Source organism: Mandrillus leucophaeus, unplaced genomic scaffold (assembly GCF_000951045.1).
Source record: "Mandrillus leucophaeus isolate KB7577 unplaced genomic scaffold, Mleu.le_1.0 Scaffold375, whole genome shotgun sequence".
Lineage (NCBI taxonomy): Eukaryota > Metazoa > Chordata > Mammalia > Primates > Cercopithecidae > Mandrillus > Mandrillus leucophaeus.
Window position 1 is genome coordinate 1,779,797 of NW_012103976.1, and position 18,794 is coordinate 1,798,590.

Below are 18,794 nucleotides of genomic sequence, written 5' to 3' on the forward strand. Positions count from 1 at the left end.
TTTGCTGAGCACCTACCATGTACCAAATACTTCACACGTGTTTCTTTTCTATTCCTTAAGAAAGTCATTTAAGCCAGGTTTCACTTTCAGCATTTTATAGCTGGGGAAACAGGCTGATAGAGGCTATAAAAGGTGCCCCTGTCACAGAATTAGTCAGTGGCAGTGCCAACATTCTGAGGCAGGCCAGTGTGAACTATCAATCTCCAACAGAAGAAGTCAGTCCAGGCCTGGGTTGTCTGGGGTTGATACCCCAGATCCTGCCCCAGTCACAGCAGGGTGAACAACTCGGCATCTCATCATTGCTTCCCCTTACTCACCTCTAGCTGGCTTGTTAACACATTGAAGGCACAGAAACCCCTTTCCTACTTTAGTTTCTAAGTTTTAAAATATTAAATATCAAATCTAATATTAAAAATCAAATTATAATATACCATCCTAATGTAGTTGCACAGAATCATGTTCAAGATGAATGATTCAGTTAAATATTCTCGAGGATTAACTGATTCAGTCAAATATTCTTAAGTAAAACTCCAAGTACACCTTCTCCTGTATTCAATAACATGTAACAGATACTAAATCACTTTAAATTAGTAATTCAAATAATCTTCCAAAGTCACCATAACCTCTTGAACTTCCTGTGTTAACTGCTGACCACCTTTTCCAACTTTCCTGTATAAATTAGCAATTTAACACCCGGAAGGAGTTAACTCAAGTTCCTGATTTTACTTAAAACAAATCCACAGAATACACAATGCATTGAAAACACTCCAATTGTGAGCATATCCTGCTATAAAGACAAGTTAATTTTTGTCAGACCATGCCAAATATCTGGTTCCTCCTTCCCATCTATCACTTTCAGGGTTTAAAGAAGAAAAAGAACAGAAACGTTATGCAAATACAGAACAACTTTAAATTCTAAAATAACTATGTAAGGCATAGCTCAGCATCTTTAAGAACTTCAAATCAGTAAATTCAAGTGGCCACAAATAATCTACCATTTTAAAGTATTATATAAACTTTTTTCCTCTCGCCTTTCCTTCTTTTTGTTGATGATGGGTTATTTCTCTAAACTATGCCAACAGATAAGCATGTATTGAGATATAAAGGCTATATGAATACACAGTATTAGACACATATTTAAAATGAAAAATAATGTTTCTCACAAAATACTTATTTGCTCAGAATTCAGTCAGCTCCTCTTATTCTAAATCAAAGGACCCCTATTCATTGTGGGTAGATGTGAAGCATGGCCCATTTTGATTTCAGGTATGGAAAACCACAGGACTGGCTAAATCCAGCACATGGTTCTCCCTCTAGGAAGTGGTATACAGAGAGTAAGAACACAGATGTAAATGCATTCATAATGTTCAAATATCCAACAGCAATAATAAACACACATAATAAGATAAATCTACAGTGAAGGTAAAAACAAACTACACAAACGAAACCCAGCAGATTACAAAGCCTGATACCTTTTTCTAAGATCAGTGGTCTTCTGCTGGTCAGGAGAACTGTCATAGCCATCATCAAATTGAATCTGATGCTCCGGTCTTGAACGAACTCTAACTGCAGAACGTCTGGCAACTTTCATATCTGATATTATGTTACTGAAACTGAAATAATAAAAAGGTCAAGTGTATTAGAAATCTTAGCTACAGAACAATAATAAACTTCCTTAAACATGAGACTGAGATCGTTTAATTCTTATTTCATTTTTATGCACTAATTACATAGCATAAAAATGTTTAAATAAAAAATGTCACCTATTAACAGTCACATAACATGGAACATTACAATTTGTTTACTTTCATCTTTTAAAGATGTTCTTCAGAAATCTTCATTTAAAATGTGTCGCATGAAAAATTATTCAGAGAAAATGATAGGAAAGTAAAATCAGTATCTGTTATACCTATCACCTACAGCCAATAACTAAATTAAAACCAAGAGTGAGCCATATTTATTTGTTGCTTTTTATTTGTTCAAACACAAATAAAATGAGTCACTGAACTGACAGTCCAGATATCCATGTCTTCCCTTTTTTTTTTTTTTTTGAGATGGGAGTGCAGTGGTACAATCTTGGCTCACTGCAACCTCTGCCTCCCGGGTTCAAGCAATTCTCCTGCCTCAGTCTTCCGAGTAGCTAGGATTACAGGCACATGCCACGACGCCAGGCTAATTTTTTGTGTTTTTAGTAGAGACAGGGTTTCACTGTGTTAGCCAGGATGGTCTTGATCTCCTGACCTGGTGATCCACCTACCTCAGCCACTCACAGTGCTGTGATTACAGGCGTAAGCCAACACACCTGGCCTTTTTTTTTTTTTTTTTAATTACAGTTTCTTGTCTCACTCTATCGCCCAGGCTGAAGTGCAGTAGTGAGATCATAGCTCAATGCAACTTCAAACCCTGAACTTAAGTGATCCTCCTGAGGCTGGGGGCAGTGGCTCATACGTGTAATCCCAGCACTTTGGGAGGCTGAGGCAGGTGGATCATGAGGTCAGGAGATCAAGACCATCCTGGCTAACACAGTGAAACCCCATCACTACTAAAAAACACAAAAAAATTAGCCGGGCATGGTGGGGGGGGCGCCTATAGTCTCAGTACTCGGGAGGCTGAGGCAGAAGAATAGCATGACCCCGGAAGGCAGAGCTTGTAGTGAGCCGAGATCGCGCCACTGCACTCCAGTCTGGGTGACAGAGCGAGACTATGTCTCAAAAAAAAAAAAAAATGTGCCTCAGCCTCCAAAGTAGCTAGACTACAGGCACACGTCGCCATGCTCACCTAATTTTTTTATGTTTTGTAGAGATGGGGTCTTGCTTTTTTGCCCACGCTGGTCTCAAATTCCTGGCCTCAAGTGATCCTCTTGCCTTAGCCTCCCGAAGTGCTGGGATCATGGGCATGAGTCAGCACACATGGCCATTTCTTTTAATTTCTTGAAATAAATCTGGTATGCACACTGGGAACAACTGATTTAGATCACTCTCCAAAATGAGGCAGTGTTACTGCTTACTATACTTACTACTTACTATAATGTAGGCAGCAAGTAGTATAACATGGTATAAAACAATGATAGATGAAGAGAACGAGTGGAAAGATGTCAGACGAAATATAGAAGAGGAAAAAGAGAAGGAAACAGACCTGAAGATGATCATACCATGCATAAAACCAGCAAGCTACTTAACTGGAAGAAATTACTTTTCTCAGAGAAGCTACCTGTTATTTATTTTTAATAACATTACTGAATTTACCATTTCTTTTTTCATGGACAAGAAACTGTAACTTCCTAAAAGGAAACTGTATTCAATTGTTTTTTTAAAAACTGTAATCACAATTAAGACATAAGTTTTTTTAAAAAGTTGAATTGCTAAAATTATGTGGTATATTTTATATACAAATTCCACTTACGTGGTATATATTATGTGTATTACTCACTAGCCACATGAAAATGGCCCAGTTTGAGATATAAACGTTACTGACTGACTTAAGGGTTTGATTCACTCACCTAATTTTAGGTCGCTCTGCATCTCTCTGTGCCCTTGACTCTTCCTCATGCTGCTGGAGCTGCCTCAGCAGCTCTGACTTTGTTGTTTGCTTGTCAAAAGGGAGAGAATCTGCCACAGCAGATGCAGCTGCCACCAACTCAGGACTCAGGGACTCAGTTCTGAAAAAGAAAATGAAAAGCAAATGAGAAAGAAAAAAAGAGAGATTGGCCAGGTGCGGTGGCTCATGCCTGTAATTCCAGCACTTTGGAAAGCTGAGGCAGACAGATCACTTGAGGTCAGGAGTTCGAGACCAGCCTGGCCAACATGGTGAAATCCCATTTCTACCAAAAATACAAAAATTAGCTGGGTGTGGTAGTACGCGCCTGTAGTGCCAGCTACTCAGGAGGCTGAGGCAAGAGAATTGCTTGAACTGGGAGGTGGAGGTTGCAGTGAACCAAGATCACACCACTGCATTCTAGCCTGGGAGACAGAGTGAGACTCCATTTCAAAAACAAAACAAAACAAAACAAACAAAAAAGAGAAATTGCTTATTATGCCATTAGTTTAGTGAAAAGTAAAATGATTTTTGGAGAAAACTTTGGTGTTCAAAAAAGCATTCAATTCAATTTCTGACAAAGGCAAGAATTCTCAACCATTAGGTACCGGTTTTATATAAACTTTGAAATGTTAAATGTTAAAATTAATGGATATTTGCTGAGGCACAACACTAACTCAGAACAATATATTAAGGTGGAGGGGCGAGGAACAGACCAGCCTCAAAAATTATAAATTACTGGAATTTTTAATTAGATGCTATTGTATTTTGGAAACAATATACATTGTAAGCAAATATTAAGGCAGGTTAACCAGTTCACAGAAACTTTACTGGAACCAACCTAAAGGTCTATCATCAGAATAGAAAAACAAATTGTGATACATCCATACAATGGAAGAGTACTCAGCTCATGACAACATGAATGACTTCCATAGACATTAGATCAAGTGAAAGAAGTTGGACACAAAGAATATAAAATACAAAAATTAGCCAGGCATGGTGGCGCGTGCTTGTAAAATCCCAGCTACTCTGGAGGCTGAGACATGAGAATCACTTGAACCTGGGAGGTGGAGGTCGCAGTGAGCCAAGATTGCACCACTGCACTCCAGCCTGGCTGTCAGAGCTAGACTCTCAACAAACAAACAAAAAAAATCTGTATGATTCCATTTATATCAAGTTCCAGAACAGGGAACACTAATCTGAGGTGAAAAAAAAAAAAAATCAAAACAGCAATTGCCTCAGGACTGATGGCTACTGACTGGGAAGGTGAAAATGAAACACAGTGTCTTGGTAAGTGTGTGGGTCACAGGGGCTTATCTGTTTGTCAAAATCCTACAGCTAACATTTGTACACTTTAATATATGTAAATTTTACCTGAAAATAAAGAGCCATAAATCATCATCAAGTAGGAGATGGAAAGTGGGTGAAGGCATAGATGACACAAGAATGGCAAAATGTTGATCACTGTTGAAGCTGGGCAATGGTAGAAAGGGGTTATACCATTTTATGTTCTTTTCATATGTTTTAAATTTTTCATAAGAAAAAGCTTTTAAAAGCTTCCTAAATTAGAGCAAGTTAATAGAAAAACATTCTATTATAAAAAGAAAATAAATTATTTACAACATTTTTTCTTTCTTTTTTTTTTAAGAGACAGGGGTCTCAATATGTCATCAAGTCTGGCCTCGAAGTCCTGGGTTCAAGCAATCCTCCCATTTCATCCTCCTGAGTAGCTGTGACTACAGCCATCTGCCACCATGCCTGGCTATTTGCAACATTTTTTAACTCACTGAGAACTGACATCTCAATGAGTGGGATCCAAATTAACGTTTTTTTATACCTGGCTTTCTATATTATGATCTGTTACCTAATACGAAAGTTAAACTTCCCAAATTCCTGAAGTTCCTGGAGAAAGATTTTAAGGACTTAACTAAGGTATGAAAGATCTAAAATCTGATAGGAATAGAAGAAAAACAGAAGACTGAAACAAGGGGTCAGGCACGGTGGCTCATGCCTGTAATTCCAGCACTTTGGGAGGCTGAGGCGGGAGGATCGCTTGAGCCCAGGAGTTTGAGACCAGCCGGGGATAGAGAAAAAAAGAAAAGAAAAGGAAAAAAAAAAAAATTAGCCAGGAGGTTGAGGCTGCAGTGAGCCATGATTTTTCCACTGCACTCCAGCCTGAGCCACAGAGTGAGAGTCTGCCTCAAAAAAAAAGGGAAATATAACAGTTAAAATAAAATGTGCTTTCAAAACTGTTACCTGTGAATAAAGTTTTAATCTTATTCCAAAGTCATTGTATTTCTTTCATAAACTACTTGTGAACTTCACTTTCAAATTTTTATGTATTTGATCACAGTATACACAGAACATAGATGAATATTCATTTTCTAGAATCATACATTTCATAACAAAGGTTTCATATATAGTTATACTCTCTGGCTTTATAATTGGGAATGTTCTAATTAATAAAAATTATGGGGGAGCCTCTGTCATTGAATAATTTTTACATACACGGATCTTTCTTCATATATTTTAACAATGTAAGGAGAACTTTTTAAAGTATCTTTGAACAATCTATTCTATCCTGTAATTAAAACTATTTCATGAATACATACTTTACCCCTTGATAACATTCTGTACTTTTAAAATTTCTTTAAAATAAACTGTATAACATAAGATTTCAGAAAAGAATTCTGATGAGGGAAAGAAACTACTGAGTGGATACTTAAATTGGCACCGCTTTTGGCAGGCAACTTGGTGACATATACCAAAGGCAAAAAAAAAAACGCACATCTTTTGACATAGTAATTCCACTTCTAAGAATATGTGTTTAAAGAAAATAAATAGGAAAAAAGAAAAAGAAAGAAAATAAATGGCTGGGCGTGGTGGCTCACTTCTGTAATCCCACACTTTGGAAGGCCAAGGTAGGCAGATTACTTGAGTTCAGGAGTTCATGACCAGCCTGGACAACACAGTGAAACATTGTCTCTACAAAAAGAAAAAAAAAATTAGCCGGGTGTGATGGTGCATGTCTGTAGTCCTAGCTACTCGGGAGGCTGAGGTGGGAGTACTGCTTGAGCCCAGACGTGGAGGTTGTAGTGAGCTGAGATTGTGCCAGTGAACTCCAGCCTGGGGAACAGAGCAAGACTCTGTATCAAAAAAAAGAAAAGAAAAGAAAAGAAACAGATTTGCGAAATTTGAAGGATACTGCATACTCCAGCCTCAAGGCCTAAGCAGTTCTATCCTCTATGCCTGAAAAGGAATTCATCTTTCAGATATCTGCATGGCTTTATCCCTAATTTGATTCTAATCTTTGCTCAAATGTTACCTTATCAGAGTTCTTCCCTGATTATTCTTAAAAAATAGCACCTCTCCAGCACCCCTATTCTTTTTTTTTTTTTTCCACCCAGGCTGGAGTACAGTGACACAATCACAGCTCACTGCAGCCTCAACGTCCTCAGCTCAAGCAATCCTCCTGCCTCAGCTTCCCGAGGAGCTGGGACTACAGGTGCACGCAATCACACCCAGCTTTTTTTTTTTCATTTTTTGTAAAGACTAGGTCTCACTATGTTGGCCGGGCTGGTCTTGAACTCCTAAACTCAAGCAATCCTCCTGCCTCACCCTCCCAAAGTGCTAGGATTATAGGCTGTGCCTGGCCCAACTCCATCACTCTTATTTTTCTTCATGTTTCACCACCTGACATAGTATAGACACTGTGCGTGTGTGTGTGTGTGTGTGTGTGTTATACATTTATCTCCTCTCCTACATCCCTCCCCCCATTTTAATGTAGGAAGCAGAGACTTTGTTTTGTTCAATGTCCAATCTCTAGCACTTCGGATGGTGTGTGAAATATAATGAATTCCCAGCAGGGATCAATTAAGGGAGTAATAGTTAGCTGATGCCTCCCAAATAAATCAGGTTAAGAGGAAGTTAAAGCAGATCTAGAAACTTTGGTTATTGCTGCACCACCAGGGATATTCTTAGGTTTCACTAAACATTCAGACCCAAAGGACTGCTACAGGGGACACCTGGGGTCCATTCAGGAAGATGAAAGGCAGAACTACAGCAGGCCAGCAGGGCAGCCTTGGGTGTCCTTCTCAGTAGGAGTTTTTGCAGTGTTCATGCAGGTGACACTTCACATAGTCATTCATCTTAGAGTAAGGACATGAGATCTGCAAGCTGCCTGGCTTACTGCCCCACAGGAGCCAGTATCTCTTGTAACAAGGCCACATGCAGTTTCCAGGGTCCCTGCAAAGGACATGCAGTAAGAAGAATCACTGCACTTATGTCCTAAATATGGTATCCCCATCAGGCACCCATAGTTCTCCCAGGCCAGATGCAATCTATGAGTTAGGGGTCAATTTTGTCATGACAATGTTGCCTATAATATAGCTGAAATTCTACAGTTATCAGGTACCAGATGTATAATCAAAGCAGATTATACTTTGAGAAAATAGTGACAGCATCACTTCTGGTTCCACATGCTCTTCCAAAACATTGCCACATATCCATCAAGAGAACCTATCTTCCCTCCCTGAAAACCAGGGGAAACTTTGTGACTGTCCTGATGAACAGAACAAGACAGAAGTAACATGCTGTGACTTCTGAGGCTAGATCAAATAATGTGATACAGCTTTCACTTCCATCTCTCACGACATTTGTCTGTGGAACTCAGTTACCAGGCAAGAAACCCAGGCCACATGGAAAGGCCATGGGTAAGTGTACTGGCCAAGAGCCCTAGCTAAAGCCTCAGCCAACAGCCAGTATCAACTACTGGAAAAGGGCCCTCAGACGATTCCAGATCCCAGCCTGGAATCTACCTCAGCTAAAGATGAATGGCGAAGACACAAGCTCTCCACTTGGGACCCTGGCTCCCAAACTGTGCCCTAAGGCACTCTGGGGCACCACAGGAAAACACAACCACGTCAATAATGATGTAAACCAGGCAGTTCACAGTAACATTACAGCAGTCCCTTCATATCTGCAGGGGTTGGGGGAGGTGGGGCCGTGGGATACGGGCATTGTTCCAGGAACAGCTCTGGCCCCCACCAGGATGGATGCACAAGCCCCTTATATAAAATGGCAGAGTACCTGCGTATAAGTAATGCACATCCTCCAAATACTTTAAAATCATCTCTAGCTTACTTATAATACCTAATTATGTAAGTACTTGTTTTACTGGTTTTTTAAAATATATTTTTCAATCAGAAGTTGGTTGAATCTGTGGATGCAGAACCTGCACATACAGAGGGCCACCTGTATATTGCTCCGTTCCTATCAATGACATTCTATCTTTGTTAAGATTGTTTCTCAGGAGTGGTTGTACTAAAAACAAATATCCCAGGAAAATCAATGTGGAACAAGGGTGAACATGGTAGTGTCCAATCTTATTATAAGGCTAGGTCATTAAAAAGAAAATACAACTTTCTCTTGGCTCACTTTCTCTTAAGACACCCGCCCTGGAACTCAGCCACCACGCAGTGATAAAGCCCAGGCCACAAAGAAAGCCATAGGTAGGTGTTTCTGCTAACACCCTCAGCTAAGGTCTCAGCTGACAGCGGCATCAACTGCCAGACCTATGAGTGAGCAAACTTCAGATGATTCCAGCCTCAGACTTCCAAGTCTTCCAATTGAGGCCCCAGACATCACAGAGCACAGACTGGCCTTCCCCACTGTGTTCTAGTCAAATTGCTAACCCACAGAATCTGTGAGCATAATGAATGAATGTTTTACGCCACTAAGTTTGGGAGGTAGTGTAGCCATGGTAACCATATCAATGAAGGTTCAATATATAATACAAAGAAAGAAAAGCAGGCTATGTGTGAAGCAATGATGACAGTGCCACATGAAGCAAAGATCATGATTAACCTAATCCCGTGCACCTTGGAGTCCTTGAAAAAGGGGGAGGGGAGGAAAAAAATAATTAAAAGACACCTTTTAAAAACTCAAAACAAATGTACCTCATTCACCAGTCTTTCGATGTGGGACCAAAGCCTCTTCTTTGAACACAGGACCATGATAGAGGCTCTAAGGCACATCTTTTATATACATCACACCCATCCTCCAAGATTCTCAATTTTAGTTTAAGTGGAAAAGTGGAGCAAGAATGTAGGAAAGCTTACAAAGCAATCTAAGTGTATGATCTTCCCACATATGTATGTTTGCCTCACTCATACCTAATTGGAAAGAAAATTTTTAAATGACCTGTACTGACTCTTTCCAAAGCATTCAACTCACTTTACCATTTCTGTAATAGTTAATTCAATTATAATTATAATAAACAGCATAATGGGTCATAAATAGGTCTAGGAGCTTTAAAAATGCCACTCTTGATAAGTATTTATATATGTTTGTATTATTTTTTCCATATATTTATATATAACCATTTTGTTTCTAAAAGCAGGAGGAGGAGGAGAAGTACCTATTATGGGTACTGATCATCTGAATTAGCTTACTCTACCACCCAGTCATACTTTCTAGAGGTATTTTTGATATAATGTAGAAAACAAGAAGTTCCATTAAAATGTTAAATCAGTCTGGGAAACAGAAGACTCTATTAAAATCTGTTTGTTCTGGTAACAGAAGTCAGTGATGAGTATCCTAAAGCCACATACCTTACTACTTGAGTTAATGACATCATTGAAATACATCATTACACAGCATTAAAAAAATACTACCATTTAACCTACTGCACAATGCCAAGATATCACTTATTGCACTTAGAATTAAATATAATACTCTTTTGACAAACACAAGTAATTATAATACTCTGAGGAAACTACCAAGAAAGCTGAAAGCACTGATAGGTATTGATTAAGGGAAGTCATATAAAGCAGTTGTAATCAACATGCTCAAACTTTATTTCAGAAATCTTTAAAATGGAAAATTTTAAATAAGCAAGTCCTTTACAGACAATAAGCTACCTTCAAATCAAGATGTAAATGATATTGTTAATGAATAACTTAAAGAGGCAATTACATGGTAGTTAATAACACTGATAAATATGTAAGAGAGTGAAATTCTCAATGAGATCACTTCTCTTTTCCTTTCTCTGGATTGTGTACAGATATCCTCTTGTTATTTAAATATAATACAATAACAGCATTTCTCAAGTAATTATTATTTTGTTGGTGTTGTTGATTAAGACAGAGTCTCACTCTGTCCTCCAGGCTGGAGTGCAGTGGCACAATTCTCGGCTCACTGAAACCTCTGCCTCCTGGGTTCAAGCGGTCCTCCTGCCTCAGCCTCCCAAGTTGCTAGGATTACAAGCATGCGCCACCACGCCCAGCTGATTTTTGTATTTTTAGTAGAGACGGGGTTTCACAATGTTAGCCAGGCTGGTCTCAAACTGCTGACCTCAAGTGATCCACCCGCCTCAGCCTCCCAAAGTGCCGGGATTACAGGTGTGAGCCACCACGCTCAGCCTCGAGTAATTATTAGAGTCCCTGTGTTTACAAGCTGATATTTATTCTTCATTAATTCAACATTTCCCAAGTACTTGTATTAAAAATATTTTTTACCAAAAGAAAAACTTACTGGAGTTTCAAACAACATTTGAATTACAATTAAATTTACCTCTTCTTTGGAGCATATTCTGTAGCTCTTTGAAGCCTGCCAAGTGTAGCTTCCAAACTTTTAAGTGGTCTTCTGTTGGGGGGCTTTGTTGTTTGTACATTTGCTGTGCTTAATTCAACTTTCATGCCCTTAATAATGTCTAACAAGTCTTTCTTCGTATTTTCCTTTGCACTGTCTTGGCTCTCTGAAGTCTCCTTGGAAGTCTCATCAGTTCGAACAGACTGCTCATCTTTCTTGCTACAGATCACGCTGTTAGTGCCAAAATATCTTTGGATATTTTTCATCCTGGAAAGATGTATTAAAGAAAAAAATGAAAAATACAACGCAGTCTAATAAAGTAAAACACTATGTATCTAAAATTTTTTTCAATTCAAGCCCTTTCCATTTGCTTTTTTTTTTTTTTTCTTTTTTGAGATGGATTTTCACTCTTGTTGCCCAGGCTGGAGTGCAATGGTGCGATCTCGGCTCACTGCAACCTCTGCTTCCCAGGTTCAAGCGATTCTCCTGCCTCAACCTCCCGAGTAGCTGGGATTACAGGCATGTGCCACCACGCCTGGCTAATTTTGTATTTTTAGTAAAGATGGGGTTTCTCCATGTTGGTCAGGCTGGTCTCCTTTTATAATTATTGTTAACAACCATAACAGCAGCAACTTAACATTTATTGGCATATACTACATGCCTCATCTTGTGTAATATACTTTATGTAGATTTCTCATACCCACATTAACTCCCTAAGGTCTCTATTTTGCAGATAAGGAAACTGAAAATCAGAGAAGTCCCAAAGTCATGTAGCTCACAGCTCACTAAGAACTAAGACACACTGTGTGCCACAAATACGTAGAGGTGTGCTGAGCTATTGATCACTTGGTCCTTCGGGTGGCCAGGGGAGGTCTGGGGGTGCTGGTGCTCCCAAGTCTGTTCCCTCCCTCTATTTACCCCAGGGTTCGGTAGTAAAACACTGACATGGTTAATAAATGACAACTTATTATTCTCAAACCCAAATGTGACTAACTGCAAGTCTTTGCTCTTAACATAATACCTCTTTAAAAAGTTATAATTAAACAATACAAAAATAAATTTCTATCAATAAAAAAGATTATTTCAAAAAAACTTTCTGAGTGGGTGTTATCTAATCTGATCAACATATTCATCGAGCTATATGCCACTTAACCCATAACCATTTGTAAGGTAAGCTAGAATGGAACAGAAAAGAGAATAATCAACGGCTAGAAATGTCACTTTTGCTTTCTTCACCGGATACATTTATGAAAAAGAACAACACAAATGATTACCTCTATATTAGACTCAAGTAAAACATTTCCTAATTCTAAGTAACCCAAATATCCAATTTTATTCTGTGGAGTTAAAAACTTGTTTTGGTATTTGATTACTGAAGAACTTTCAAAACTCTGAATATGTTAGTTTCAGTAAGAGGGTATATTAAAAAGTCATTCATTAAATATAGTGAATATCTACTCTGTGGTGGGCACTATCCTAGGTACTGACAATATATTAGTAAATAGGAATTTCATGGTCCCTGCCTTTATGAAGCTGACGTGCTACAGCACTGCTTCTCAAACATTAATATGCATAGAATTTTTTTTTTTTTTTTTTTGAGACAGGGCCTCACTTTGTCAGATAGGCTAGAGTGCAGTGGCGTGATCTCAGCTCACAGCAGCCTCGACCTCCCTGAGCTCAGGTGATCCTCCCACCTCAGCCTCCTGGTACCTGGTACTAATTTTTTGTAGAGACAAGGTTTCGCCATGTTGCCCAGGCTCGAATTCCTAGGCTCAACAGATCTGCTCGCCTCCCAAAGTGCTGGGATTTCAGGCGTGAGCCACCACACCTGGCCCATAGAAATTATCTATGCTCCTTGCTAAAACACACTTTGGTCCCACCAAAGAATTCTGATTCAACAGCTTTGTCCAGGAGACACTTGAGAATTCACATTTCTAACAAACTCTCAGGTGATGCTAACGCTGCTGGTCAGAGGACCACATTACAGTAGCTATGTACGTTACTTAATCCTTACAATTTTACAGAACAGGTTTTATTATTCTCACTTTACAGAACAAACTGTTGCCCACAGAAGTTAAAGCAGTAGTTATGAATCTTTAGAGGTTATACAAATCACACAGAGAACTGACTTAAAACGCAGTTCTTAGTTTGAAATTTAACATTTTTAACTAAGACCCCAGGTGATTCTCATGCAGGTGAGCTCAAGAGCCTGTATCAGACACTGGGTTAAATATTTTACCAAGTTCAGCTGGTGCGGTGGCTCATGCCTGTAATTCCAGCAGTTTGGGAGGCGGAGGTGGGAGGATCATGAGGTCAGGAGTTCGAGATCAGCCTGGCCAATATGGTGAAATCCCGTCTCTACTAAAAATACAAAAATTAGCCAGGTGTGGTGGTGGGTGCCTGTAGTTCCAGCTACTTGGGAGGCTGGGGCAGAAGAATCGCTTGAACCCGGGAGGCGGAGGTTGCAGTGAGCCGAGATCGCACACTGCACTCCAGCCTCAGCAACAGAGTGAGACTCTGTCCCAAAATAAATAAATAAATTTATATATACACACACATATATAGTATCAAGTTCTCAAAGGCAGAAAATGGCAGCTGCAGGTTAAGGATACTTACATGAAAGAGAAATGGCAATTTCCAAAAATGCTGAAACAAACTATTTGATCTGCTAATGAAAACGTCAGAGGCTATCAAATCAGGCACTTTAAAATTAGAAAAAAACCAACTGCATAACTAGTATCCTCATAATCAGTACACAGGACTCTCATTATAACATTCAATATATGGTACAATCTATTTAAGAAAATGGTCTATCATTTTACATTTAAAATTAATAGTCAAGGTATTTTAATAGAAAGGTGGTAATCAGGGGAATGAATCTCACATATAATCTTTACTACAATGTTTTCTTTCAAGAGCTATCGTACCACAGAAAGGAACCCATATGATAGGAAAATCACATCTAAGTAACCCCCTAGCACTAAAAATAGTAAAACTCTAGATTTAACCTCCCACCTGAGTTTGTTTCCACTGACAGCATCTCATCAGTACTTCAAATGCAACACCTTCAAAACCACATTCAAGACTCCTCTTTCAGACTGACTTTCCATTTTTCACACTTTCTATATTAAAAGGCCCCCTAATGTAAACAGGTATTTTTTGTTTTCTAAAAATTATAACATATGTACAAATCTTTCTCAAGCCTGGCTCCGCATTCTTCCGTTAACATTAAGGATACCCTAATACTCCAACCAGTTGAAATCTTAGCTACCTCTGACCACCCTACCATTATCCCATGATATCACATCCCTTTAATTCTACCTGTGCAATTTTTCTCCTCCATTCAGCTGGTCCTTCCCATCTTCACTGCTACTAACCTGCTTCAGCACTGTACTTAACCAAACTGCCTTCTGAGTGTTACGCATGGAATTTATGCAGTGGAATTAGGTTTTCATAATAAAGTTCTCAGAGGATAAATACCAAAACCAAGTATGCCGCAATTCCCTTTTTTTCCTGGCTAACTTCAACCAGTGGTCCTCCAGATTGCATCAGACTTTTTCCAGAAACGATATCCTGAGTCTCCCCTACAATGTTTAGGTGTCCCTATTTACTATCCCAGCAAATATTCACTCATGTTGGCTGAACAGTGTACTCTGTGCTTACCTACACTATCTCAGCTATTACTTCACTACATAGCACTGGAATTGTCTACCTGCTGGAACTACACGCTCCGTGATGGCAGGACTGTCTCACTTGGGGTTTACAACCAGTACTGGCACGCTGTTTTTCAAGTTTTTCAGTAATGAACTAAAGAATAAATGAAGGAAAACAAATGAGACTATCAAATAAATCTTGGGAGGCAAAAGGTAAAAACAACTTTGCTTTTGGAACCTGAATAAACTGACAGATGATAAGAGGAATGAGGCGCGGCGTGTAGTATTAAGAGCACAGCGACCAGGCTTGTAATCGTAGCTCTATTTTCCACGCACACTATGACCTTCGGCAAGTCATCTTTTCTTTCTTGGATTTCTCTTTCCTCAGATTTAAAGCAATAGCTTCTAAGATCCAGCAGGTAATAATATCGACTCCAGGAAGTCGGAGGATAACTGAAATGTACAGGACCAGGCACTGGGTTGCCTGAGGACCTGCGGAGCCAAAAGCGCTGAACTGTGGTACCTGACCGTTCCGTGCCGCGCAGCGAGTAGCATAATCGCAGCCGCTGATGTCTCCGGGCTTCCAGAGGACAAAGGGTGGCGGGAAAGGGGGCGAAGAGGTAGGAACGTCGAGACTCTAGAAAACATCGCCGAGACACAAAACGAACCAAGAACGCAACCGAAATGGTGTGTCCCGCTGCCAAACACGTCCCCGCCCTCTCTTCCGTTTCCAGCCTGGCGCCTTCCTCTCTCTTTGCGTTCCGGTGGGCAACAGGAGCGGGTAACTGTGTTCCGGACTCGCCCGCGGCCGGGCGGAGCCAGCTGCCTCCAAGCGACCCCACCCACCCCGCGAGTCTTAGAGGCGGACTCCTCGTCAGAGTTCAGGAACGGTTCGCCGGCCGAGGCGGGTTCCAGACCCGCGAACCGGATAGTGGAGGACGTAATCAGTTGTGCGAAAACTACAGATGGGGCCAGTGAGATCAGTCTCTTATTTAACGGACAATATTTTGCGATGTTTGGAGGGAAAGGGTCTACAGGGTTCACCACTTTCTCAAAATGCTCAATGGCCACCAAAGAGGTTTAAAAAAATTACTAAAAGACCTGCTGCCCTATGAATTAGCGTTTCCTTTCAGTTTTTATTCTTGATGTAGAGGCAGAATGAGACATGGGTTTCATTTTTCAAAAATGGCTTTAATGGCCGAGCACGGTGGCTCACGCCTGTGATCCCAGCACTTCGGGAGGCCGAGGCGGGTGGATCACTTGAGGTTCGAGACCAGCCTGGCCAACATGGTGAAACCCCATCTCTACTAACAAAAAAAAAAAAAAAAAAAAAAACGAAAAAAACACACAAAAAAATTAGCCGGGCGTGGTGGCGGGCGCCTGTAATCCCAGCTACTGGGGAGGCTGAGGCAGGAGAATCGCTTGAACTCGGGAGATGGGGGCTGCAGTGAGCCGAGATCGCGCCATTGCACTCCAGCCTGGGCTACAGAGCGAGACTCTTGTCTCAAAAAAAAAAAAAAAAAAGGATTTACGCTGGGTGCCAGGGGCGCAGTGGCTCATACCTGTAATCCCAGCACTTTGGGAAGCCGAGGCGGGTGGATCACTTGAGGCCAGGGGTTCAAGACCAGCCTGGCCAACATGGTGAAACCCCGACTCTACTAAAAATGCAAAAATTAGCCTGGCGTGATGGCGAGTGCCTATAATCCCTGCTACTCGGGAGGCTGACACAGGAGAATAGCTTGAACCCGGAAGGCGGAGGCTGCAGTGAGCCAAGATTGTGCCACTGCACTCCAGCCTGGGCAACAGAGACTCTGTCTCAAAAAAAATAATAATAATAAAAAAAGAAAAAAAAGATTAAAAAATGCAAGAGAGAGACTTGGCTTTTACCTGTCCGTCATGAAACAGGGAACTGTACCCCAGAAATGATGTGGGGTTCCCAAACTTGGAAGGGCATGAGAATAAATCTAGTGGGAAATGTTGGCTAATAGGACACATAGGAACCACTAGCCTAAAATCCATAAAGGCATTCCAAAGTTTACATCAACATTTTCCCCGTCCTCTCAAAAAATAATCAAGGTGGGGAGGAGAGTTTTTGTGATGCTCAAACAGAGCTTACATTGAGCAGATCTTCCTGAGATCCACTAACACTAACAGAACCTTTGTCACTGAATGCTCTACACAGTACACTTGGGGATGCTTACTTTGTCTGATTTGTAAAAAACCAAACTTAAAAAAAATTGAAGCATAACTTTGTCAAAAAACAAAATTATGGCAAATTTAGTGTAATTGGCTTTTATTTGTGATTCTAGAACAGGGTGACATCTCATTCTATAAAATAGTGTGAGTGTTCCAGTGAGTTGAGCAGAGGAGTTTGGCTTTATAAGCACAAAAGGGTAGAAGAAAATAGAAACAGGGAATAAAAATCAGATTGGACATTTCAAAGCTGCCTTCCTTATTAAAGGGTTAAAACAGAGGGATTTCCTTATCAAGCTGGCTCAGGTAAATTAGGCCCCCTCTGATTGGTGCTGTGAATCTCCTGCTTTTGGAAAACTGGCCCTGATTTCAAAGTTCAGTTTGATTACTTGGCACTTAGCACAAGTGACTATTCTGGTTTGGTCTGGTGTGCTGGGGGCTAGTAGAGGAAGCTTGTCCAAAACTACAGCCTCCTATAAACTTTAGCAACTTCAATTCAGAAAAGTATATGAATTATAAATATGTTGATGACAATGTATTTTTGTTATTGTTGAGATGGAGTCTTGCTCTGTCACCCAGGCTGGAGTGCAGTGGTGTTATCTCAGCTCACTGCAACCTCACCTCCCAGGTTCAAGCAATTCTCCTGCCCTAGCCTCCTGAGTAGCTGGGAGTACAGCCGTGCGCCACCACCCCCGGCGAATTTTGGCATTTTTAGTAGAGACAGGGTTTCACTATGTTGGCCAGGCTAGTCTCAAACTCTTGATTTCAGGTGATCTTCCCATCTCGGCCTCCCAAAGTGCTGAGATTACAAGCATGAGCCACCGCGCCTAACCAAAAATGTGTTTAAGGAATGATCACAGAGTTAATACACCCACATAAACCTCCACCTAGATCAAGAAATAGAATATTAGCAGTATGGCATACTTTTCTTGATATCACTTGATACCCAGTGGAAAATCCATTCTCGAGTGTAATAAGCAGTCCATGTGGATCACATTTAATAGTTACTTCATCTTTTTTCTCTCCTTCCTTCCTTCCTTCCTTCCTTCCTTCTTTCTTTCTTTCCTTCCTTCTTTCTTTGTTTCTTTTCATTTTTTTTTTTTTTTTGAGACGGAGTCTCGCTCTGCCGCCCAGGCTGGAGTGCAGTGGCCGGATCTCAGCTCACTGCAAGCTCCGCCTCCCAGGTTCAGGCCATTTTCCTGCCTCAGCCTCCTGAGTAGCTGGGACTACAGGCGCCCACCACCACACCCGGCTAATTTTTTTGTATTTTTTTAGTAGAGACGGGGTTTCACCGTGTCAGCCAGGATGGTCTCGATCTCCGGACCTCGTGATCTGCCCACCTAAGCCTCCCAAAGTGCTAGGATTACAGGCGTGAGCCGCTGTGCCTGGCCTCGATTTCTTATAATATCCTTCAAATGGGTTTTTAAAAACCCTAAAAACTCTTGACAAAGGAGATGAAAACTTCCATCTCAATTTCACAGCTTCTCTGGGGGAAGATCTTGTCCCATTTACCCTGTTCTTAATCTACTCTAAGGTAGTGCAGACACAGTAAATGACCTCCCTGCCGCATACGGGCAGATAGGCTGTGACTATGTGAAAGTGCCTGGCTGAGGGTCACAAGCCAGAATTGAAATTTAGTATTCTCTACCATTTGGTTCCTTCCACTATCACTTTCTTACAAAAGAGGCTTTCTTTGACCACCGTGGTTAATGTAGTCTCCTGCCCCATCCAGTCGCACTCTGGCAGGGATTGCTGTTGTCCACCTATAGCTATTCTCTTCTTCTGGAATTTAAGCTGAACTCATGACCCTGTCTCTACAAAAAA

General features: G+C 40.6%; 1 protein-coding gene across 1 annotated transcript in view; it reads right to left on the reverse strand.

Annotated features, from left to right (window-relative positions):
* The window catches only part of MRPS31 (mitochondrial ribosomal protein S31), a 36,942-nt gene extending 21,439 nt beyond the window's left edge, over positions 1-15,503 (reverse strand). The window contains 4 exon segments of the mRNA XM_011990251.1: positions 1,473-1,613; positions 3,500-3,658; positions 11,107-11,391; positions 15,301-15,503. Coding sequence (XP_011845641.1) covers positions 1,473-1,613; positions 3,500-3,658; positions 11,107-11,391; positions 15,301-15,425 — 710 coding nt within the window. The 5' untranslated portion in view covers positions 15,426-15,503.
* Between the last annotated feature and the right edge of the window lie 3,291 nt (positions 15,504-18,794).